At 36.9% G+C, this 26,736-nt stretch overlaps 1 protein-coding gene across 2 annotated transcripts; it reads left to right on the top strand.

Moving 5' to 3' along the window:
• The first annotated feature begins 5,703 nt into the window (after positions 1-5,703).
• On the top strand, positions 5,704-26,379 carry LOC147613980 (putative HVA22-like protein g). 2 transcript variants are annotated; one of them, XM_086781274.1, is made up of 6 exons: positions 5,704-5,769; positions 5,838-5,936; positions 7,166-7,222; positions 7,326-7,389; positions 20,298-20,501; positions 26,082-26,379. In XM_086781274.1, exons 1-6 carry the CDS (start codon positions 5,708-5,710, stop codon positions 26,094-26,096), a joined length of 501 nt encoding a protein of 166 aa, XP_086637400.1. In that variant the 5' UTR covers positions 5,704-5,707; the 3' UTR covers positions 26,097-26,379. The 2 variants fall into 2 exon arrangements, with proteins under 2 accessions (XP_086637400.1, XP_086637401.1); XM_086781275.1 differs by lacking the exon at positions 7,166-7,222.
• Positions 26,380-26,736: the final 357 nt, after the last annotated feature.

Genomic DNA, 26,736 nt, shown 5'->3' with positions numbered 1-26,736 from the left:
TTACAACCAATGGCATATCCATAAGACCGTTTACCAAATGGGAAATTGACTTGGTAGGACCCATCAACCTTGTCACACGTGGGCTACTGATTATATGACCAAGTGGGTAGAGGCTAAGGCCACAGTAAAAGCAGATGCGGGAATGACCATCAAGTTCATTTATGAGCACCATCACTAGATTTAGATATCCTCTGGAGCTGATTTAGCGACCAAGCAACAATGCAGTTTCTCTTAGAGAAGTGATGATCATGCACCAAAGTCTTCCTCTTACTATACAAACAAACAGATAGGCTGAGTGCACTAACAAGGCCATATGCGCTATGCTTACAAAGACAATTAAAGCATCAAGGAAAGATTGGGAGTAAAAGTTCTCATCCACATTATGAGCCTACAGAACTGCCTATAAAACATTGACTGGGACTACTCCAAATAACCTAGTCTTTGGACTTGATGCTAAACTCTTAGTAGAATTCATAATCTTGACTTTGAGGGTAGCGAAGCAAATCAAATGGACGGGTAACAAGTTATCTAAATGACTCATAGAGCTCGAGAAATTGGATGAAGCAACACTCAGTGGTGGGCATGTATGCAGAGAAAATGAGAAGAAAAAGGTAGTTTGATGCTAACATCAAAACTAAGAGGTTCGGGGAAGGGGACCTAGGCCTACTTTATAACCTTAAGAAAAATAAAAGGAAAATAAAATTTAGAGATATGGGTCCTTTTGGATCTATAAACTCATAATAGAAGGGGCAACACACCTAGTGACCCTTGATAGAGAGTCCAAATTGAAGGATTCCTCAATGGGATTAAACTTAAAAAGTACTATGGCCCACAATAAGCTTAAAAATTACTATGAGTCATTGTACTATGAACAACTTTGAGCCATTCATGAGGTTGAAGAAAGGAGGAAACAAGAGGCTGAAAATAAGAAATGGACCCATAGATGGCACCTTTTATAGAGGCTCTGGAGGGTGTATGGCTCATATGCCTTTTATAGATCTTCGTGTTGGATAGCAGTCTCCCACCTCCATCTTAACTTACAACCAGACTGCATTAGCCATTGTGAGGTAGGTGCAATATCATTGTGGTAAGGGAGAGGCTCATTGCATGATAGATTAGCCTGGCTTATGTCTATACACAAGATAATTATGGCAAGAGAGACTAGCCTGGCTTATGTCTCTACACATGACAATTATGGCAAGAGAGATTAGCCTGGCTTATATGTCTCTACACATATGTCTCTACACAGGACAATCATGGCTCTCTCATGAGAGAAGTTTGAATCTTTTCATAAAGATTTATGCTTATTTCCATTTGGGGATTCATCAACCATATGATCCCTATACATATTCACATCGTCACTGCATGGGAGATTTGTAGCCATTCATATAGTAGTAATATGTAGATATGGGCTACTAATTCGTCGAGGCACTTTTTTCCTTTTTTCCCCCGAGTATGTATACACACTCTTATAAGTGACTAGGTCAGTGACCTTATCATGTCATTTCACTTGTACTTCAATCATTCTCTACTTGCTTGCTGCATCTATGTGTGTGTTGCTACATGTATCTCCACTTTATCTGTTATGCTTCTCTCTATGTTTGCTTGCATGTTGTGTTTGTGTGTGCTTTGAGTGTTGTTCTTCTCTCTATCTCTACTTGCTTGTTGCATGTGTGCTTTGTTACCTTTCTCATCAATCTACTTTGAGTGTTATGCTTCTCTCTGTCTCTCTCTACTTACTTTTACTGCATGTGTGTGTGTGTGTATGTGTGTGTGTGTGTGTGTGTGTATGTGTGTGTGTGTGTGTTGTTACCTTTGTCTCCAATTTATGTGTTGTGCTTCTCTCTATCTCTGTTGCTTGCCATGTCTATGTGTGTTATTACCTTTGTCTCCACTCCAATAATTATTGTTCTCAATATGATATAGTTTAAATAGTAACAATCTTACTCACCAAACAATAGAACTATCAATGCTATAAATTATTGATTTTATAATGCTTTGAGTAAACCAAGCATAAAGAAAGTCCTATAGCATAAAGGAAGAGAATAAAGAAAGTCCTATAGCATAAAGGAAGAGAATAAAATTTAATTCATAAATAAGAAGATAATTCTCTATAAAATTGGTTTTGACTTTTAATGTACTTCTAAAAGGAAAAAGCACTAAAGGTTGTGTGTGAGAGAGAGAGAGAGAGGGAAAAAGGGAGAGAGGGCAAGTCTTGTAACTTTACCCTTAAGGAGAAAGAGCATTTAACTTTTACTCTATAGACATGCCCCTACCACCCAAAGGATTGATCTACAATATATGCCAATACCCAGAATCTACAATGGGAGTGAGTACTCCGATACAATGAATATCTGGTAAACTTTCTGAGCATTTAACTTTTACTCTATATACATGCCCCTACCACCCAAATGGTTGATCTACAATATATGCCAATACCCAGAATCTACAATGGTAGTGAGTACTTCGATAACCTCCAATACAATGAATATCTGGTAAACTTTCTAAAGCTATCATCATTGCCATAGACAAAAATGGATGAGGATTGTATGCGACAAGTGATGTGATTCTTTTTGGTTGAACATCACAATTCGGAGGGTTTCCATGTGCAAATGATATGCAAAATCTTTATCACTCTTCTAATTTGCCTGAAAAATTTTGAGGATGTAAAGATAAATAATTAAGGGCTAACATATTTATTATGAGCACCCTCATCGGCCCAAACCACTAACAAATATACGGATATTATGAGTGGGTCTGGTACCTTCTAGCCCACCATATGCGGACCTTTAAGGAGTGCTTCTTGAAAAATATTTCCAAGCAGGAATGTCAAGAATTTTTCAACCATTTTCTATGAACCCACTCCTCTGATTGGAAGCTCTCTGCAATTTTATCGCCAACTCGATGGTCTTCCAATAATTGCCTCCAAGGATGGAAGCTAGCTTAGGTTGTGGGGGGGGGGGAGGGTCTATTACTCCTTTTCTATACCTCTTTGTAATCCCTACCCTAGCTTAGGTATTTCACCTTATACATGGCCAAAAGCATACCATTGTATAATGCTTTGAGTGACTCCGATTAGGCTGGTTGTTATGACATGCAAGTATTCTATAGTGGTTTTTTCTTTCATCTTGGCGATTCATGTATATCATGGCTTATGACTCTACACATGACAATTATAGTTCTCTCACGAGAGAAGTTTGAAGCTTTGGGCTTATTGCCATTTGGGGATGGATCACATGATCTCTATACATATTCACATCATCACGGGCGACTTTTTTCCTTTTTTCTCTCGAGCATGTGTACACACTCTTATGAGTGAGTGTGTAATTGACCTTATTGTGTCACTTTACTTGTACTTCACTCATTCTCATTAATCTACTTTGAGTTTTGTGCTTCTCTCTATCTCTACTTGCTTGCTGCATCTATGCGTGTGTAGTTACTAGTGTAGTTACTTGTATCTCCACTTTATTTGTTGTGCTTCTCTCTATCTTTGCTTGCTTGCTATGTTTGTGTGTGCTTTGAGTGTTGTGCTTCTCTCTATCTCTACTTGCTTGTTGCATGTGTGCTTTGTTACCTTTCTCATCAATCTACTTTGAGTGTTGTGCTTCTCTCTCTATCTCTACTTACTTTTACTACATGTGTGTGTATGTGTGTGTGTGTGTGTGTGTGTGTGTGTGTGTTGTTACCTTTATCTCTAATCTATTAGCTATGCTTCTCTCTATCCCTGTTGCTTGCTATGTCTGTGTTGTGCTTCTCTATATCTTTGTTGTTTGCTATATCTATGTGTGTTATTACCTTTGTCTCCACTTCAACAGTTATTGTTCTCAATATGATATAATTTAAATAGTAACAATCTTACTCACCAAACAATAGAACTATCAACGCTATAAATTATTGATTATAATGCTTTGCGTAAGCCAAGCAAAAAGAAAGTAGCATAAAGAAAGTCCTATAGCATAAAGGAAGAGTTAATAAAATTTAATGCATAAATAAGAAGAGAATTCTTTGTAAAATTAGTTTTGGCTTTTAATGTACTTCTAAAAGGAGGAAGGTTGTGTGTCATAGAGATAGGGAGAGAGGGCATGTAAGTTTAAGGCATATTCCTCACAAGGATTTTTTTCCCTCCTTAATACAAATGAAAATTTGAACATGGTAAAGTAAGAGTTACCGCTAAGTCTTGTAACTTTACCCTCGAGGAGAAAGAGCATTTAACTTTTACTTTACAGACATGTCCCTACCGCCTAAAGGATTGATCTACAATATATGCCAATACCCAGAATCTACAATTGGAGTGAGTACTCTCATAATCTCCAATACAATGAATATTCGGTAAACTTTATGAAGCTATCATCATTGCCATAGAGACAAATGGATGAGGATTGGATGTGGCAAATGATGCGATTCTTTTTGGAAGAACATCACAATTCGGAGAAAATTCATGTGCAAATGATATGCAAAATCTTTACCACTCTTCTAATTTTCCTGATAAATTTTGAGGATGTAAAGATAAATAAGGGCTAACATATTTATTACAAGCACCCTCACCAATAGCTGGCATTTGACTTCACCATCGGCCCCAACCCATTGACAAATATATAGATACTACGAGGAGGTCTGGTACCTTCTAGCCCACCATATGCGGACCTTCAAGGAGTGCTTCTTGACAAATTTTTTCCAAGTAGAAATGTTAAGAATTTTCAACCATTTTCTTCCAACCCACTCCTCTGATTTGAAGTTCTCAGCAATTTTGTTGCCAACCCGATTGTCTTCCAATAAAAACCTCCAAGGATGGAAGCTAGCTTAGGTTGGGGGAGGGGGGGGGGGGTATGTTACTCCTCTTCTATACCTCTTTGTAATCCCTACCCAGCTTAGGCATTTCACCTTATACATGGCCAAAGGCATACCATTGTATAATGCTTTGAGTGACTTCGATTAGGTTGGATGTTATGACATGCAAGTATCCTATAATTGCTTTTTCTTTCATCGTGGTGATTCATGTGTATCATAGCTTATGTCTCTACACATGACAATTATAGTTCTGTCGTCACCACGAGAGAAGTTTGAAGCTTTTCATAAAGCTTTGGGCTTATTGCCATTTGGGGATGGATCAACCACATGATCTCTGTACATATTCACATCATCACTACATGGGAGATTTGTAGCCATTTATATAGTAGTGATGTGTGTATGTAGGCTGATAATTCGTCGGGGCACTTTTTTCTTTTTTTCCCTCGAGCATGTGTACACACTCTTATAAGTGAGTGTTTAAGTGACCTTATCGTGCCACTTTACTTGTACTTCACTCATTCTCATCAATCTACTTTGAGTGTTGTGCTTCTCTATATGTCTACGTGCTTGTTGCTGCATTTGTGTGCGTGCTATTACCTTTGTCTCCACTCTATGTGTTGTGCTTCTCTCTATCTCTGTGTTTGCGTGTGTGTAGCTACCTTTGTCTCCACTCCAACAGTGATTATTCTCAACATGATATAATTGAAATAGTAATAATCTTACTCCACCAAACAATAGAACTATATCAATGGTGTAAATTATTGATGATGATGCTTTGAGTAAGGCAAGCACAAAGAAGGTAAAGGGAAGTCCTACAACATGAAGTCTTGTAGGACAATGCAAGGCATAGCTGCACCTTCTTATGAACAAAGTCACGAATCTTTCAAATTTTTAAATGGCCAAATGTGGAACGAGGGCAATGCTTCTAATTGCAAGCGTCGTCGTCCTTCTCATGGCGTCGTCCTTCACGAGAATTTTGGTGTGAGTTTTGCAAAATTGCGGCTTAAATTCGTGAATGGAATTTATGCTAATGAAATTGGCTTCCGCAGACTAGCGCTGGGATACATCTACCCCGCCTTCAAGTGTTTCCAAACAATAGAAGTTGACGTGCCTGACCCCCAACAACTGCAGCTTTGGTGTCAATACTGGTACCGCTTTTTCCTTTTTGCTTCTGTATTCTATATATTTACAAAGGAACTTTAAAAAAAAAATAAACCCTTGAGATTGGTAATGGGAGAAATTTTAGCCTGTCAGGCTTAATCGTGCCAACGGTATGGTGAGAAACGAGAACCCGTCGGGCTTTAATTGTGCCAACGGTATGGTGGGAAATTTTAGCCCGTCGGGCTTAATCGTGCCAACGGTATGGTGAGAAAGGGGAACCCGTCCGGCTTAATTGTGCCAACGGTATGCTATGCTGGGAAATTTTAGCCCATCGGGCTTAATCGTACCAATGGTATGGTGGGAAATTTTAACCCATAGGGCAATGGTATGGTGAGCAAGGGTACGAGTCGGGCTTAATCGTATGGTAAGCAGGGCTCGTACCCGGGACCTCCATGTTCCCAACGTGCTATCCCCTACCCTGCCCACCACACCCCCCTTGGCTACAAAAGAAACCCTTGCATTCTGGCAAATATTCACATAGATATTTTGCTTATCTATTGATCTTGATCTTATACATCTCCTCCATCGATGTGGTAATGCCATAGAGGCTCGTAGAGCCTAGAAGGGAGTTCAACATGTTCCCATTTGAATAATTTGATCGAGTATCTAACCACCATTTGTAGTGACTTCCAAGGATAGGTTCTCCTTACCTCATCCATTTCTGGGTGTACATATTAAAAGAAAGGATCATGAGCCCACAAGTCAAAGCAAAGATAATGAGCCCACAAGTTAAAGCAAAGATTTGAGTATTTCACAAAGGCAATTTGATGTGTTGCTTGCATCTTGATAAGCAATAAAAAACATAAATCGGTGTTTTGTAACTCATTTATAATCCAAATAGAATGTTTTATTTATATGGCTTTCTTTTGCTTTCAATTTTAGAAAAGCATTCATTAGAAGAATTTTTTTTATCATGTGTCAATGTTTAGGAAATTTTTGCTTAGAATAACACTAAAATGAAAATATTTTACAATAATATGGATGTTTTATCGATTTTAACCACAAAAGCTCAATTATTTCTAAGGCTAAAGTGCCTTTAATAGGTTTTCCAAGCTTTACCATCAAATTGCCCTCAAGAATTTTTATAAAGGATATAGCATCATACTCAGAATTATTTCGATTTGCATGTTTGCATTTAACTTTGTCTAAGCCATAATTCAAAAATAGCATGTAAATTCCTAACATTCATTTTATAAACTTTTCTTGCATGCCAAAGGATTATCATTGCAATCATAACTGTACTAGAGAGAGTAGCAGATGCATTAATATCATGGTAAATGTATTCTTACCTTAATCATTCATTTAAAAACATTGAATTTACTTTGAAATTTTAAGCTCAATATGTTATCTCCCTTTTCTATTTTTTGGTAATCTAGGTTGCCTTTATATGGGGAAGTGAAGCTTGCATTCATAATATATTTATGGCATCCAAAGACTCAGGTAAGAAATTTGACCTTTGTTTAGACATGTTATTGAGTGCAATGTTTTACTTTGATTTCTCTTCTTAATATTTGATATTAAAAAAAAGATGTTTTTTGAGATTAGGTAAAGCATAAAATAAGTTAAGAACTTAGCTACATGTGCATAATTTAGTTTGCTATTAATTTGTAATGTATGAATTTTGTCTATAATCTAAGCTTTGATTACTTGTGATGTTCTTCTTAAAAAGTATGTATTAACATTTAGAAAATATTATTGTCTTGATGAGTGGTCCACTTAACTAAACATAAATTAAAAATAAATTAGTTTTAATACCTTTGAATTTTGTGGAGGCATTGTGAGTTCCTCTCTTATTATTTTAAAGGAGGCCTTAGCTAAAAGTTTAAAGTTACCAAATTTTTTAAAAAATACACTAAGTGAAGCTTGATCATACGACAAAGAACTTCAAGCAAGAAAAACAAAGAATAATGCTCAATTATTGTTGCAAACCAAAGTTACAAACTGATGGTGTCTCCCCACTTATGCACTCTTACAAGGAGCTTTATGATGGCAATCTAGGTAGTATCTACACACAGAGGATATCATGCACATAGAAGGGTTCATACAAGGGTGCACTACTGTAGTGAGAAGTTAGCTCTAAATTGAATGATCTCGATATGAGAAATGAGGGCTACAAAACTAGGCTATATGTAGTATTGGATTATAAGTCAGCCAATGTAGGCTACCCTACAATTGGTTTAAATGGATCGAACTAGCCGCATCACCCTACGACTGGTTTAAATGGATCAAACCAGCCACATCACCCTATGACAATTGGAACCATATTAGACTTTAATCAAGGACCTACGGTTTCTACATAGGCTCTAAATCCATCTAAGTTCATCTAGGTTCCCAAATAGGCCCAAATAGAAGGAGAAGGTGGAAGATCTCCTTCTACCTAAGAGTGCAGCCAATCAACTCGTGCTAACATTGCATTAATATGCATCCTACTTGTTTGGCATGGTGCCAAGTCCTCACTGTCATGAACTACCTCTTTGGTCCATTATAGACTCGATAAAGGTGTCATTCCCTCTCCCAAGAGATTTTGTCTCGATGAAGGTGTTGATCTCTCTCCCTATCCACACAATTCTCCGTTCTTGAGCTCGACTCCTTTATACAAGATTAGTTCAAAATGCACAGTGATAATATATCTCAATGTACTTTGTGCAAGCATGGAAGACATGTTCATTCATAATTACCATACAACTTTGATCGGCACATAACTCAATTTGGTGCTCTTGTGCCACACCCATGTTCCCCAAAGTTATTAACCAGATTGCTTTAAGTAACAAAGCATGTTATGCCTTTGTAGAAGAAAGTGCCACTGTAGGTTTCTTCTTACTGATCCAAGAAGTGAATCCAAAGAAATGATAACCAAAAATTGACTTCATGCTATCATAATCACCTAACCAACATGAGTCATAAAATCATGTCTAGGACTTGCCCAATGTGTATGTACCCAAGTGTACCTCAAATGCATTTCAACACTCACATCCTTGGCTTCAAATGGTTCTCATGGGGCTGATTTGAGAACTTGCTTGATATGCTAACTATAAAGTTGATGCGAACTCTTGTATTGCTCAACCCCACCAACTTCATATATTCCTTCATATCCACAAGTGGAGATAGCTGTAAAGTTGATGCGTAACCGTGTACTGCTAAACCCCACCAACTTCATATATTCCTTCATATCCACAAGTAGAGAAGTGTCTTTTGTAAATAACTTTACATTAAATTCCATCGGCCATAGCAATTGACACTGAGCCATATAAATACATGCAAATAAATATGATCAAAATAAGGTCATCCTCCACAGAAATAAATATGATCATATACCTGCACTACTTAGAGAAAATGTATAAAGAAATATGATCATGTACATGCACTACTTAGAGAAAATGTACCTGCACTACTTAGAGAAAAAGGTCATCCACATAATGAAATATGATCATGTACGTGCACTACTTAAAGAGAAAATGTATAAATTTACATTATTATGTGGCTCTTAGAAAGACCAATACTCACAAAATGTGTCAATCTACTTGTACAAGCATGAGTGGTCTGAGAAGAATGTACCGGAGAGGGTGAGCTTGAGCTCCTTGCTGCAAAGAAAACTTCTTTACACACACACACACACACACACACACACACAAAAGTAGACAAGCACACAAGAGAGAGATGGATGGTTTGATTTTCTTCTCTTTCTTCTTACTTCTCTACAATCATAACATAATAGTAAGAGTACATACTATAAGGGAAATCACTCTTCTACTAAAACATACAAGGCCCATAGTGTAAACTTGACTATATAATCTGGATCTATAACTATGCCATAAATCCAGTAAAAAAAGGTGGTTGTCATACAACTTGTAAACCATTGGTGGTATATCAACCATAATCTCACCACCTATGCTAGTGATATACCTTAATATCTCAACAATCCCCCTTGAGCTCAACTCCATACCCTACACTCCGAGTTAGCTTCAAAACCTACAACAATCTCCCTTGAGCTTAGCTCCATACCTTACACTCTGAGCTCGCTTCTAAACTTGCAAAGATGCTCTAGCCACCTAATCCTGTATGATGACATAAAAAACAAATCCTAATCATCTGCTAGAACCTTCTCTCTCATAAAAAATTGATTTTGCACCTCAATATGATTCATTTTAGCATGATGATATACTAGGTTACTAGCTGTATGCTCATGTTATTATCACAAAAAAAACATAGTTGCCATATCCACGGGCTCAGCTTATCTATAGGTAGCTTTTGCAACCAAGCTAACTCACATGTCTTTATAGAAATAACCACGTACTCAAATGCACTTGTACATCTAAAAGATTACCAGTATCTATAGCCAATTTTATGTTGCGGCACTCTCTACAATGCGCTTGTACATAGTAGGGTCCTCTAAGAGATTACCAGTATCTATAGCCAATTTTATGTTGCGGCACTCTCTACAATGCGCTTGTACATAGTAGGGTCCTCTAAGAGATTACCAGTAGCTATAGCCAATTTTATGTTGTGGCACTCAAACAACCTATCATTCCATAGAAAGCAAGTCCAAAGCATACTACCTCTATAAAATCCAAATCCCATCATGTGATCTAATCACTGTATACCCAAGAAGTATTGTAGACTACTAGAACAATGTCCCTATTAGTCTTTTTCACATATAGTGAAAAAAATTATTGTAGATGTATGAAATCCAATAGTGATAAGATACTCTCCTATCTTTTATGCTCTAGGTGCTTGTTTCAATCTATACAAGGCATTACACAACCTGTAAACAAACTATGGGTGCACATATGGTCCTCATATCTTGGCGATGTATCATGTAGACCTTCACTTGTAAAAAGGCATTCTAATTTACGTCTATTTTATGTAAAGACCATCTCTTAACTATAGCCATAACAATGATTACTCTCACGATTTCATCCTAACAACCGAGATGAAAGTCTCCTCATAGTCAATGCCATAGGACTGTACGTATCCATTGGCTACTAATCTTGCCTTATAGTTGCTCACATACCTATCTAAAATTTTCTTTACTTTATAGACCCACTTGCATCTAGTTGCCTTTTGTGCCTTAAGCAAAGGCACTTCATGACTTATTTGCATCGAACATAGTCGTCTCCTCATAGTCAATGCCATAGGACTGTACGTATCCATTGGCTACTAATCTTGCCTTTCTTATAGTTGCTCACATACCTATCTAAATTTTTCTTTACTTTATAGATCCACTTGCATCTAGTTGCCTTTTGTGCCTTAAGCAAAGGCACTTCATGACTTATTTGCATTGAACATAGTCATCTCTTCATCCATGGTGTCCAACGTAGCCGTCTCTTATTTGCATCCAATGCAGCCGTCTCTTCATCCATGGCATCTTCCCAATGCTTATGTCTAAGTGCCGCCTTGAAATATGTGGGCTCTATCACTTGTATTTCTTTGACCATACATGCATAATGATGGGCTACGTATACCCATCATATCTTAATATGTCCATTGGATATCTTTCCCTCATAGACCTGCATACATGTGGATCACTGCTAAGTGTTCTCAACACTACTTTGGCTTTTTATACACCACGTGTAACAACAATTGGGATCCCAAACTCCTCATCGAGGCTCTTTTCTGAGCCACTATCCCCATCAATAAATGAATGACCTTCTCAAACACCAGGCATTATGAAAGGCTGATCCACCTTCTCAAACACCAGGCATTATGAAAGGCTGATCCACCTTCTCTTTTTCCTTTCGTGATACATGTGAATTTGTAAAATTTTTAGCACCTGTAGTACCACCAAATGATGTGTCCAAAATTATGGGATTCTTCCTCAACCTTCTTGACAATAGATCCACTGCTTGAGGACTCTCCTGGTCCTCTAAGAACATGTTATTGATGCACTCCATTCAATGTGTAGCCACATTGTTGTTTACATCAAACCTATATGGAATCCTTCACTGATCTACTTATCTCACCAAAAACAACATCTTCTATAACCTTTTTTCTCAAGGGCATATCCAATAAAGATACAGTTTTTTTCCTTGGAGTGGTCCAAACTCATCTGGCATATACACATATGCAATGCATACAAACACTTTGAAGTGTATGTGAAATCTAGTTTTTTTTCATTAAATTTTTATTCAGGATATAGTGGGGGCTCTTTACATAGTATAAACTGTAGTTTGCTTTCTATTACTTTAGTCCAAAAATAGTGAGGTAGTCCTTTCTCATTCATCAACGCATAGACAAATCTTGCAATATACTCGTTCTTCCTTTCTTACAACCCCATTTTGTGATGGGTTGTGTACCTACATGTAAATTCTATCTTTATCCCATGTTCTCTTAGATAATCACTGAATTCATTGGAGAAATATTATCCACCACCATTTTATCTTAGGTATTTTGTATGCATGATGACTGACCTTTTCTTTCTTCCCCCACCATTTGATCTAAGACATTTTATATGCATGATGAATTTTTCTTTCTCAACCATAGCCTTGAAGCTCTAAAAGTGCGTAAACACTTTGATTTTATCTTTCATGAAGTATACCCACTCCTTCCTAGTGTGATCCTTGTAGAGACATAATAGTGGCATCCTTTTATTGATTCTATCCTTGTTAGTCCCCACACATTAGAATGCATGACATCCAAATGGCCTTTGACTTACATTCTTGTCATCTAGAAATTCATGCTTGGACTATTTTCGTGATTGGCATCCTTCACAAATGTGCATTCTATTCACTTTGAACTTTGGCAAACCTGTAATGCTTTAGGCTTGCATATTTTTCAGCCAATATTGACACAACCAATGCATTTATGCTAATTGCCAATGTGTACAATTATACTTGTACCATGTGTAAACATTATAATCTTCACTTCAAGCATGTTTACATCCAATGTAAACATGCCAATTATATTCTCCTTTGCAACCATGTGGCGATGGTTTGAAATCTTCTATATAACATTCACAAGGCCATGCTCAACCATTTATCCAATAGAAACCAGGTTCATTGTAATGTTTAGAACATGAAGTATATCAGCCAAGTACTTCATTTTTCTATCCTACATATCCCAGTAAGATAGGCAATGACACCTTATTAACATGTGTAATAGGATGCATAGTATCATCACCTATTTTTACATACCCTTGTTTTTTAATTTTTTGCATATCTCTAAGCCACTCATCATGAACCACCTAAATCAACATAGCATACATCTCTATGATTTCGTGCATGTGCAGCCATGAAACTAAGCATATGATATATCCCAAAAAGATACACTTTTATCTTCAGCTTGCTTGCTTCAAGATGCATAGTTCCTAAATCAACATACCATACATCTTCATAATTTCGTGCATCTATAGTCATGGAACTAAGCATATGCTATATCCCAAAAAGAAGCTCACTTTTATCTTCAGCTTACTTGAAGATGCATAGTTCCTTTGCAGTTTCCCACTTTTTATATAATTTTTCTTTTTATACTATCCCTTTGACATATAACCTAGTTTGTTGTGCAATAGTACTTCATGCTATTTCCACTCTGATTTCTTTACCATCCACATCGGTCTCTTTGACTCCCTTTACAGTGGAATCTTCCACCCATTCGTGTATTAGATTCTTGTTGTTATTATTGACCATGATTTTTATTTCTAAAATGACCTGCATCTTAGCCTCTAGATGAATATTTGTCTCTACCTCTACACGTGTCCATGTAGAAGGCCTACTTCTTTAAAATTTTAGAATATTTACTTGTAACATTAATCTCCTCAATAATGATCAAAAGGGCTATAAGGTATTCAAAGTTTAGGAAGTTTTTTGAGTTTAGATAGATGTCTAAAATTGATTATACTCTTTGCCAAGCCCATTCAATGTGATCGACACCAAGTCATCATCAACAAGAGCTCTAATAGAGGCAATGGCATCTCCAAGCCCATTCAATGTGATCGACACCAAGTCATCATCAACAAGAGCTCTTATAGAGGCAATGGCATCTCCAAGCCCTTTCACTTTCAATAAGTAATCACTAATACCTAGCTTGTTGCTCTCCACATTATGTAGCTCTTGCTTTAACTTTATCTACATCAACAAGAGCTCTCATAGAGGCAAGGGAATCTACAAGCCCTTTCACTTTCAATGAGTAATCATTAATACCCAACTTGTTCCTCTCCACATTATGTAGCTCTTTCTTTGACTTTATCTTTTTTACCTTATTACTTGTACTATAGAGTTCAACCAAGGTATCCCATGCATCCTTAGGTGTCACTTCATCCTATATATAACCAATCATAGCATTTAGCATGCTAATAGATAGACAATACATGACTTCTCATGCCAATCCTCTGAAAGACCTATGCCTATTGAGGAGTGACATTTTCTTTTGGAAGCTCTGGCACCTTGTCACACCTAAAACAAACTTTCAATATCCTTTTCCCAATATGTCACCAGTTGAGGAGTGACATTTTCTTCTAGAAGCTCCAGCTCCGTCTTGTCACTTGAAACAAATTCCCAATATCCTTTTTCCATAAGGAATACTGAACTTGTCTAGCTTCTCGCTCACAATCTATGAGATAGACTATCATACATGATTATTACCTATAACAACTTACCAAACAATGCTTGAAAAAAATTATACCCCTATAATAAAGGTGTAATCTCTAACACACTCATCTCTTGCGGTATTGTTAACCTGTTACACTATAATCATATGTGAAAACCATACTTATCTCATGCAGTATTGTTAACCTATTATACTATAACTATATGTGAGAACTAGCCATAAAAATATGCATGTGCCAATAATATGTAAATCTCATATTCTCTACATAGATTATCCTCCAACTAAGTTTCTCCCGCAACTATGCACCGAACCATAAATTGGGAATATATAGTCAATATCAGCACTTTCACAGAGTGCTTGCAAAAAAATTGACAGTTTTATAGAGTGCATGAAAAAAGATTGTAGAGCCGAAATGAGGCCCAAAAAATGACCTCGAATTCAAATTTTGAAATCACTATGGTCCAAAGGAGCTCTCTTACACAATATAGTTTCCCTCTACTTTACTACAAAGGGTAGCTCAAGATGTGATATTGCACCTGATTGTTGTGCATACATGTTGCTCTTGACTAGCAACTACCTGCAAAGATGTTCTTCCAAATCAAAGGAAACTAGATGAAGTTAACTCTTACCAATGTACCGCTTTCTTTTCTTACCTCTTGCTTGTCTCTTGAGCTCTTCATGTAAACAAGCACTCTGATACCATGATAAGAATGTAGGGGAGAGAATGGTGAGTTTGAGCTCCTTGCAAGAAAACAAACAACACACACACACACACACACACACACACACACACACACACACACACACACACACACACACACACACAATAGATTAGACACCCTTCGACAATCACACATGAGAGATGGATGGCAAACAAGCTCTTGTTTCTTGAGCTCTTCATAGAAACAAGAACTCTGATACCATAATAAGAATGTGGACGAGAGGGTGAGTTTGAGCTCCTTGCAAGCACACACACACACACACACAATATAAGTATTGGCTTTTTTGTAAGCGCACGCACACACACACACTAGATTAGACAAGAACACAAATGAGAGATTAGACAAGCACACAAAAGTGTCTAATTAGACGAGCACACACGTGTACACACACACACACACACACACACACACACACACACACTAGATTAGACAAGCACACAAAAAAGAGATAGATGGCTAAATTTTCTTCTATTCTCTTCTCTTCTCTATAAACATAATATAAAGATAAGAGTACATACTACAAGGGAAAGTAATCTCCTACTAAAACACATGAAGAGTGCTCCTTAGTGTGAATATGACTACATGAGTTGGTGCTATAACTATGTAATAACTCTAATGAACCAAAGTGGCCATCACATAATTTTTAGACTACTCGTGGCATACTACTTCTACAAAATCCAAATCCCGCTACATGATCTAATTACCTCTATAGCCAGAAAGGATCTCAGCTCAATATCGCAGCTCACCCAAATCTTTTATTTCAAACTTCTTCTTAAGAAGCATATTCACCTCGTAAATGTCATCATCATTGTCACACCTGATGATTAATTCATTAACATAAATGATATTCCACTGTCACTATTTCTTACATAAAGTGAAAATCATATTGGAATCCAATAGTAATAAGCCAATAGTAATAAGATACTTTGATATCTTGTCTAACCATGCTCTAGGTAGGCTACTTCAAGCTATATAAGGCTTTGTGCAACGTGCAAAAGCATGATGATCCTTATATCTTGGTGGTTGCACAATATGTAAACTTCCTCCTATAAGCCACCATGGAAAAATGTTATTTTTATATCCCCATCTAATGTAAAGACCATTCCTTATCTACACCCACAGTAATGACTTCTCTCATGATTAGCATCCTAGTATCTGCTGGACTAAATATCTCCTAATAGCTAATGCCATTTATATTTGTTGCATATCCTTTGGCAAACCAATCTTGCCTTATACTTGGTAACAAAATCATCTAAATTATGCTTCACTTTGTAGACTCACTTACATCCAATTGCCCAATTGGATGTAAGTACATCCATTTACATGATTGCCTTCTTTTCCTAGGTAAGATCACCAAATCTTATGTCTCATTAGCATCTAACGTAACCACCTCTTCATTATTATGGCATCTTCCTAATGCTTATTTCCTAGTGCCTCCTTCAAACATGTGGACTCCACCTCTTGTATATCTTTGAATATATATACATAATGATGAACTATATACCTCTTGTATATATTCATAATGATTGGCTATATACCCATTATAATGATGGGCTTATACCCATTCATATCTCAACCTTCCCACTAGATATATGACTCTAGTAGATGTGTATACACTTGGATCACTACCAAGTGTTCTTAAGACTGCTTTGGCTATTTGTACACTAAGTGTAACAACATTCAAGATCCAAATCTCCTCATCAAGGCTCCATTCTCTAAGACACTATATCTCCCATTAACAAAGGAGTGACCTCCTACTAAAACATGCATTATAAAAGGCATACCTCCCTTTTCTTTTTCCTTGCATGATACATGTGAGCTTGCTCGAATTCTAGCACCTATAGTACCACTATCTCAGGCACTACATCCATTAACAAAGAAGTGACTTGCTAAAACATTAGGCATTATAAAAGGTTGATCCCCACCTTTTCTTTTTCCTTACATGTATACTTGATGAATTTTCAACCACTCCATCAACAAAGGAGTAACTTGTTGAACAACATCAAGCACTATAAAATATTGATCCACCTTTTCATTTCCTTGTGTGATATATGCAAATTTGTTAGCACCTCTAGTACCACCACATGACACATCAAAATTCCTAACATTCTACCTCAGCTTGCCTCCTTTAGCCTCTATATAATCCTTCATTATGGCATGCATACCAACTACTCATCTCATCAAACACTACATCTCTGTGATCACTCGCATCTTATGCATAGTGGTTTTGTAGCATCTATAATCTTACACAAGAATTGAGAAAACCCCTTAAAATGGTAAAATGTCTCACTGTATTCTTCTTCTTCTTTTTTCATTCACTTTCATTTTCCTTGTTCTCAGATTGACTGTCCATAGTTGTATAATCCAATTCTCGATGGATTGATGCCCAAAAAATGAATCCAAACCAAAAATAATCCCGTAGATGCCACTGTGGGGGTGGGTCCCTCTCCACCCCAACTCTTAGTTACCTTGGTATGAAGATAAATAGCATGTATTAGCCAAGTCACTATCCAAGTCACTAATGCCCAAGTTTCTTTGGGATACGAGCTCCAGTAAGATCCCCATGCTTCATTAGCCCACACTACTCCGGAAAGAATACCAATAGTTAATATACAATTTTCTAACTTGGTATCCAACTTACTTATCCCATTTTTCTACGGGGTATCAATTGTCAACCTCTAAGACACCAAATGAGTAGGCCAAGTTGGTATCAAAAGGGGGGGTGATGATAAATGTGCTGCTAACAGAGCATAAATGTATGTTTCCTTGTGTGTATCAAAGTTCTTTGTGTATTTTCTATGTCAAGATATGTGTTTTTGTTTTGTACCTTAGACAAGTTGTGTTTTGTGTTCTAGATCATGTTTATCATGGTTGCAACCAAGTTTGGTCACCTTATGATGTCAGTCATGTGGATTATGTGTGATCTGGTTGGTCCTTCGTCCTGGTTGTTAGCTCAATCGAAGGTGCACCACTATAGGCATGTGAAACATGACTATGGGTCCTTATTTATCCTTGCAATAGCAGGAGAGATAGCCCTTGAGGGGGCTTTGTTGGAAGCAAGTCCTTATCTCTGTGATTGTTATGGTCGGTGTGTACTTGATCTAAGTGTGTGTGTGTGAATGGCTGCTAAGCTATGTTTACTTTGTGTGTGAACCCACTCTTATGAGTGAGGTAGTGTATCTGTGTGTGAACCACCTCTTAGAGGGATATCAAATAATATCTAGATATTTTTGTGCCATAACATAAGCAATGATGTTAAGAGGACAACCTTTGTAACCTATAAAGGTGCATGTACTTCATCGAAGAAATTAAGCAAGTGTCACATCATTGGCATGTGTATTTTCACTCTCCCTCTCTATTGTGTTAACTCTCTCTCCCCTTTTCTCTCCTATGTCTAATGCCATAGCCACAACCATGCTCCACTACTATGAGCCTCCATAGCTGGGTTGAAGCTCGAAAATAAGAACCTATGTACTTATGCCTACTAGTCCTACTAGTCAACATTACGTTTTAAAGGTATAAGGACGTGTATAATTATGCCTACTAGTCCTTATGGTTTTGTTTAATTTTTGGTGGGTTATCTATTGTATTTATGGTGGTCTATCAATGTGAATTATTTTTGGTGGATTATCCATGTGAATTATTTTTGGTGGGCTATCCATGTGAATTATTTTTGTTTATCTATGTGAATTATTTTTAGTGGGTTATCCATGTGAATTATTTTTGGTGGGTTATCCATGTGAATTATTTTTGTTTATCTATGTGAGTTATTTTTAGTGGGTTATCCATGTGAATTATTTTTAGTGCGTTATCCATGTAAATTATTTTAGGTAGCTTATCTATGTGAATTGTTTTTGGTGTGTTGAAATCCATGTGAATTATTTTTAGTGGGTTATCCATGTGATTTATTTTTAGCGGGTTATCCATGTGAATTATTTTTGGTGGGTTATCCATGTGAATTATTTTGGTAGGTTATCTAGTGAATTATTTTTGGTAGGTCATCCATGTAAATAAGTTTATGCTCCAACAACAAGTGTGCAATTTACTTGATGATAGTGTATTAATATGGTTCATAGCATGCACATGCTATGAAATTTAGAACTGAAGTGAACCTACCAACCTAGGCATTGAGTACCATGATAAGCTAGACATGCATTAGCTTTCATTTTAAATATAATAAAATAAGAGAATTTAGAGAATATGTCTCATACTCTGCGAATTTTATAGATGTCTCTAGATATGGCAGGGCATTATTAAAAGCAAAATGGGTTTTAAAAACTTTCACCTTTAATGGTAAAAATATGCAACTTGCAAAGTGATAACAACACACTATATGGGTCCATGGCTTAGTTGTCACTTTTCTCTTCACATGCACACACCCCCATAAACAAATTGGTACTCAATCCCCCTACTGGGGATTTAAAAAAAATTTAAGAACACTGATCTAGGGGTGGAATTATTATATAGAAAATCATATCCTTGTAGATTAGGCAAGGTTGATAATAAATTAAGAATTACTACAGCAATACCACACATGCATGCACATGGGGAGAGAGAGAGAGAGAGAGAGAGAGAGAGAGAGAGAGAGAGAGAGAGAGAGAGAGAGAGAGAGAGAGAGAGAGAGAGAGAGAGAGAGAGAGAGAGAGAGAGAGAGAGAACACTATAATTGCCCACTTAAATGCATCATGAATTTTTATAATATGAAGACCATGTATATACAAATGCTTTATGCAAGACATCCAACAATCAATTTTTGAATGTCAAGTGCAAGGAGGATCTTGATAGATATAATCATTTTTATTACAAAAATAATATGTATATGTCTTTAAAGATAATAAATTAGGGAGTTTGGGAATTCCCAATTTCGAATATTATCCTCAAAATCAAGTTTATGTTGCCTTGTGCAAATGATAGTTCATCTTAAAAGGAAATCAATTTACAAACATCAATTTAAGATATAGTTCAAATCCAACAAAAGGAAGTTTTTTGAAACTTGAAAAATGAAACTTGACTCTTTCATGTTTGTCTAGAAACATACTTACTTTGCAACATGGTTTCTTAGACTATCTTTATTGTTTCTTTAAGGGCACTGCTCACATATATACAACTTACTTAAAACCACACTTATCCAAGAATATGTTGGAGATTGATGCAAAATTAACACTTGTGCGAAGGTGGGCATTGGAGATGATTAGTGTACATTGGAAGAACATCCGCCTCTTTGCCCATGAGAAGTTTTTTGAAATTTTTCAATACATTTCCTTACACCTACATCGTGCAATCCCAGAGGTTAGTTTGTCTTTTCATTTTGTCCTTTGATTATTCTTAAGAAACTTATAGAGTTGTCAGTTATGATTAGATAGCATATAACACAAAGCAATTTTGGGTACCATTCCAAGCCTTGTTCTATCACGGTATGCATATTTTATATGTGAGTTTCCAAAGAAGGATATAATATATCCCATGACGTCATTGCCTCTGTCCACTATGAGAAGAGTGTGAGATAATGTATAGTGTTGTCATTATGTTTAATAATAGAGGTAATGTTATTAAAATCCATATAGAAGTGCACCTAGAGTGGCACACCACAAAGAGGGAGGGAGGGAATTCCTATCGTTACTATGAAATCAATGGACCATATCAAGGAGTGGAATATACAATTAGTTGAAGGAAACACGGACTTGTTGTGCATATCCTTGCATTGTACAATAGGTGGTGTATTATCACGCAATATTATGTAGTACACATTGTAGTTCATAGTAACATTCATTCATTTATCAGCACAGGTGAAGCCATAAGAAAATAGAGAAATGATTTCTATGTAAGAAGGGCAGATAAAATAAGCAACTTTGTAGGTTTCTTGGTGAGAGCATGGTGATCAAGAGAATGTTTGAGGCACAACCATTCCTTAGGGTGGGAAAGGGTGAGCCCTAGGTTGTGAGCTAGGTATGCTCTTTGAGCTATTCCCACCTACCATGAATGCTAGGTGGGATTTTGAGTACCATTGGAGAATGAAATAGTGTGAATAATGATAACCTTCATTATGCGAGATCAAAATAATTAGGTTCATGCGAGATCCTATCTCTCACCAGAGTTATGAAAACATGTCTCACCAGAGTTATGAAAACATGTCACACCTTAGACTATTCCCAAATAGTCTCTCTCAAGCGAGATCTCAACATGGAGATGCATGCCACACATCAAATGCACTTATTCCAACACCCATATCATCTCTATGGTTGTGAAGTTAATGTAGATATGAGCATCTCTCCATGCATTCATCCAAGTGTACAATGTCCTCCAAACCTTTCATCATTGAGATCAATTCCATGTACTCCATAGTATGACCTTTTGATACCTTGATTACCTCGTCGACACAATAAAATTTTTGGTCAAATATATGTTGGAATTTGTGGGGAAGAAGGGACAAAACACATGGTGCATGAATATCATGCATCATCCCATGGTAGCTCCAGCTTCGAGCTATCTACATTTGGCCAAGCATGTAAGAAAAAATACAAAGGGAGTAGTCAAACTTGTTTGGATCTAAACCAAGGCCAAAGTAGTTCTAAGAGCCAAAGGAGTGTTGAGAACATCGTAGGCCGGACAGGTTGTCCGCCCATTATGTGAATGGCATTGTGGAGCTGCCCTACAACACCATCAGCAACGCACGCACATGGAGCAGCCCACCGTCCCACGAGGCCGAAATATCAAGCACCGCCCTCTTCTCCACGTAGCCAGTGCATTCTCTCCATAGGGGTGGAAATATTCCCCCTCCGTGTAGGCACCACACTTATTCTGTGTGCAAAAGATCTTAATGTTGGGAGTACATGCCTCATCCAATGGGAACAATTCGCCCCACATTTGCAACACAAACACGATATTTGGTTACACCATCTTTGAAATTGGAGACAATGGACATGCCAAGATTACACACACAGTTATTTATTGATAAAGATCCAAACCATAAATTCACGACGATGAAGAAAATCCAATCTTTATGAGGATCCCAATCTCATCAGAGACTCTATGTTAATGATGATGATATCATGATCATGATAACGAGCATCCGCAAATTCATATGCTTGGTGATGATAAGGTGTTAATCAAAACAATGATGGACACATTGCGATGATATCGCCTCTAGAGGTTTTCATGTGTATGAGCACCCTCTTACTAAGGGTGTGTGTGTGGAAGGTGGAATCCAATCCTAAAGGTCAAAGGACACTAGAGGGATGTCCTTCCATACTATAGAATTTATCCTAAGAGAGCCTTGTTTTCTATCTTTACTAGTCATCACAAGTTGTATATTGGAAGGATTGAACTATTGGGAGTTTGTGTTGTACTCAGTTTTATTTCTATAAATAAATATAAATATATATATATTAGAGGGGTTGAACTACTGGGAGTTTGTGTTGTACTCAGTTATACATATATATAAATGAGTACATGGATGTAGGGAGATGTCTATCATTGGAACAATGTTGTGACCGTTTAGTATATGTTGATATTAGATGATTGGCCGTAGGCCTCAAAAGGTTAAACATAAATGCCATAAACACAGAGAGAGATAAGCGCACAGAGATGACATCATGCATAATACACTATTGTAATAACGATTGATTATTCTTGCATGTTGACTACATTATAAGGATGAGGGTGACAATTAACAATTGTTGCATGTGCATGACGTGCCTCTTGGCATCTTGTAAATATTGGCATTCACACATGTGGACATATTCTAACATTCCCCCCTCCTCTAAAATGAAATAGAGGAAAGTCTCTTGAGTTTTATTTGTTACTAGAAGACTTCCTATATGGACATAAGGCTACATGACATTATCAACATTCCTAGTGAATGAGGGATGTGTGCGTGATCACCCATTTATTTGAATGACGTGTGGTGAGTCACACCCGTGCACCTAAGATTATACATTTCCATCTTTAATAGCACCACATTCCCCCCTTGTCTCAAGGGAGAGAGGAGAATGATCAGAATGATGCTTTGAGCAATGGGATCACCATCATGAACATGAACATATTCCCCCCCCCCTTTTCTCAAGGGAGAGAGAAGAAGGACATGATCATAGTAAGCCTTCAAAATAGTAAGCTGGAGGAAGATATTGCTTACTAGATTCTGAAATAGGAGAGAAACGAGATGTGTAGGCCCATTTCTTCAAACAGAATGTCATGGAGGAGCTCCATTAGATTGCACAAAGTGCACAACATTCACTAAAGCACCTTGAATGTTAAGTACTGTGGGTTGCTTGAAAGTAATTTTATTTAAAGCATTAAGATAAAGGGTATTGTGACCTTCAAATTGTGCAACTGGATTGTTAGAAGCTTTAGGTCAGAGTGCGCCATGTTTTGAGAGTGCGCACTCTGAACTATATGTTTGATATTTTAGATAATCTATCCTGAAGTTCAAGTCCTATTACCTTGAGTTCTTGAAGACATATGGTCTGGTTGAAGGAGTAGACTCCTTAACCAGGACTAGATTATACTAGCTCTTTGAGGTTTGACATTGTAGGAGAGCACTTTCAGCTAAATTCTGGCATTTTGAGAAGAAATTGACCATTTTGAGAAGGCATTTCTCTATAAATTTTATAAAATATAACTAAAACTTGAAAATTTTGAAGAGGATTCTTCTTCTTCTCCCTCAAATCTGAGCAAGCTTTGCACAAATTTGAACAAGTTCTAGGCTAAGTCAAACCTATCTTTTTGTGAACCTTGATTGAAATTTATTAGAACTTGCATTACCAAATTGGAGTGGTAGGGTCATGAACCTAGTGGGGTCATCATGCATATGGAGTTTGACCACATTGATCTAGATAGTTGTAGCTTAGTGTGTGCATTTTTTAAAATAAAAGTAGGCATATATTAGAAATAATTAGAAGCGCTCCTAAATGGAGTATAAAGAGGATATACAACACCAAAGGGGCCAAGCCCACAAACCAGCACATCTCCCTCAAATCTGAGCAAGCTCTGCACAAATTTGAACAAGTTATAGGCTAAGTCAAACCTATCTTTTTGTGAACCTTGATTGAAATTTATTAGAACTTGCATTACCAAATTGGAGTGGTAGGGTCATGAACCTGGTGGGGTCATCATGCATATGGAGTTTGACCACATTGATTTAGATAGTTGTAGCTTAGTGTGTGCATTTTTTAAAATAAAAGTAGGCATATATTAGAAATAATTAGAAGCGCTCCTAAATGGAGTATAAAGAGGATATACAACACCAAAGGGGCCAAGCCCACAAACCAGCACAGAGCAAGGATGCTCTTATTACAAAACGTATTTACAATGCATCCCTAAGGCTGAAGATGTCAGAGAGATGTGAATTAATAGCCTCGTTTTCTTCATGTAGAGTTGAATAATCTCCTCCTTGTCATCTTTAACTTCTCTATCATCTTCTGTTTTCTTTTTCTCCTACAATTCCCTTCTGGCGCGTCAAAACAAAGCTAAACTCAAGCTAAGGATAGAGGTAGGTTTTGTGTTATTGTACACCCATTCATTCCTTTGTAACCAGATATGCCATAGCAACTCAGCTCTGAGCATATTCCACTTAAGTGATGAGCACCCAAAAAATCACCCAAAATAACATGCTTCCAAGATAAATCCCTTTTAAGAAGAGGTTTTAAACTTTTTTGAATTAATTCAATAGATTTTGAATTAAAAGGGTAGAAGAAGAAGAAGAGATGGTGGATATCTTCAAATCTTGTTAGGCATCCAGGGCAAGACCCAATTCCAATCCCCAGTTCCAACTGAGCCTTGGCATTGGTCTAGACTACCTTGTGCAAGATAAGACAGAGCAGATGTCCAGGACTTCTTTGGTTCAATTTTGACATGCGAGAGGTTTGTAAACTTGAAGTACCATTGCTTCTTGTCCAACAACACATTTTATCTAGAATTAAGCTAAGGGTGAGGCCGCCCTGCCTAGCTTCATAGCAGTAACCTTAAAGCAGACACTGTAGAAACCCTAGCACATGTCTCTCACATGCAGACTCTTGATGCACCTTCTTCCTCTACTTTTGTGTGCATGGTTTAGAATCATCTCATAAATAAACTTGGATATTGCATGATAAAGGGGCGATGTGATGCATGTGATAATCTATTACAAAAAATATATTTATAAAGCTTGTGTGTGCACATGTTTGGTGGAGTGATGAAGAGGTGCCAAAAAGTAGATTATCACTAAATATGGGTGATTATGCATGCATGTGCATGTGCAAGAGAGAGAGAGAGAGAGAGTGATTATCACTAAATATGGGTGATTATGCATGCATGTGCATGTGCAAGAGAGAGAGTGTGTGTGTGTGTAATATTAACATCTATATGGGTGATTATGCATGCATGTGCATGTGCAAGAGAGAGAGAGAGTGTGTGTGTGTGTAATATTAACATCTATAGAAGGCCAAAATAACCTATGAGACTCAACACGTAACTAAAATATCATGTTGTTCTTGAGCTAAATCCATGGTTCAAAGAAGACATAAACACATGGACAAGAACATCCTACTAATTAACTAGTAGATCTATAGTAGCAAAGAATCAAGTATAATCACCTTGCTAAAATTGTTTTGGGCTTTTATATAAAAAATTTGGCTCGGGTTTTTGTTTGGATTAATGGGAATCCTTAATGATTAATCTACCTTCACAATTTGTTTTTGAGCTATTAGTGTCTCAATGCATGCATGCATGTGTGTGTGTGTGTGTGTGTGTGTGTGTGTGATAGAGAGAGAGAGAGAGAGAGAGAGAGATTATAAATTATAGTAGCTTAGAGAATTGGATTATAATATTTTAAAGTTAAACCACTGCAATATCAGTATGATTTTCTAAAAATTTTTGTTTTTATCACTGGAGCAGGTAAAGTTAGAGTAGTAGCATTGGAAATTACATTGTGATGGTGGTATCCTCTAGCACAACACAAAATAATTTGATTGTGCATGCCACATTATGGGGTTTCACATGATTCTTTGAAGACATTGAGGCTGTAGCTCTAATGCTTATATCAAGAAGTTGAGAAGTTGTGTTGCCTAATCAAGGAAATAAAATGAGCCTTTGTATTTTCCCATAGCCCCACATGGTATTTCCAATATGCTATAAAGTGCTAATAAATTTATTGTATGGCTCTTAAGAATGTACTTTCAATGATATAATAATGTTTCTTTCAAGCTTATGTGATGGTAAAAGTATCCTAGTTCACCATCTTATTCATACTTTTCCAAAACTTCGAGTTTATAATTTAGAACATTGTAGACTATTTGAATTAGTTCTTTAAGACATGATAAATCCATAAAAGTGCACATGAAGCAATTTAAGTTTAAAGTGGACGTAGAAAAAAAATAAAGGTGTGGAAGTCTTGCTCATCTCACTGATGTCCCTAGATAATGAAAATAATACACTTGGGAGAGGCGCTTTTATAACCATTTCCTCTTGAAAGTCTTTGTTTTTTCTCAAGTCAAACTCCACACTACCATGCTTTACTTAATATGGTTTCTCTTTTAACACTCAAGTTGTT

This window comes from Cibotium barometz, chromosome 43 (assembly GCF_041138505.1).
Source record: "Cibotium barometz isolate CiBa-2024 chromosome 43, ASM4113850v1, whole genome shotgun sequence".
NCBI classification, from domain to species: Eukaryota; Viridiplantae; Streptophyta; class Polypodiopsida; order Cyatheales; family Cibotiaceae; genus Cibotium; species Cibotium barometz.
This window is presented reverse-complemented; position numbering and strand designations above follow the sequence as displayed.

What these genes read in the sequence shown, in the direction of transcription:
- LOC147613980 (XM_086781274.1), top strand. Translation starts at nt 5,708, where the DNA reads ATGCTTCTAATTGCAAGCGTCGTCGTCCTTCTCATGGCGTCGTCCTTC. An exon ending in CAGCTTTGGTGTCAATACTG is followed by an intron (nt 5,937 to 7,165) that starts GTACCGCTTTTT and finishes TGCATGCCAAAG; the next exon opens with GATTATCATTGCAATCATAA. An exon ending in GCAGATGCATTAATATCATG is followed by an intron (nt 7,223 to 7,325) that starts GTAAATGTATTC and finishes TTGGTAATCTAG; the next exon opens with GTTGCCTTTATATGGGGAAG.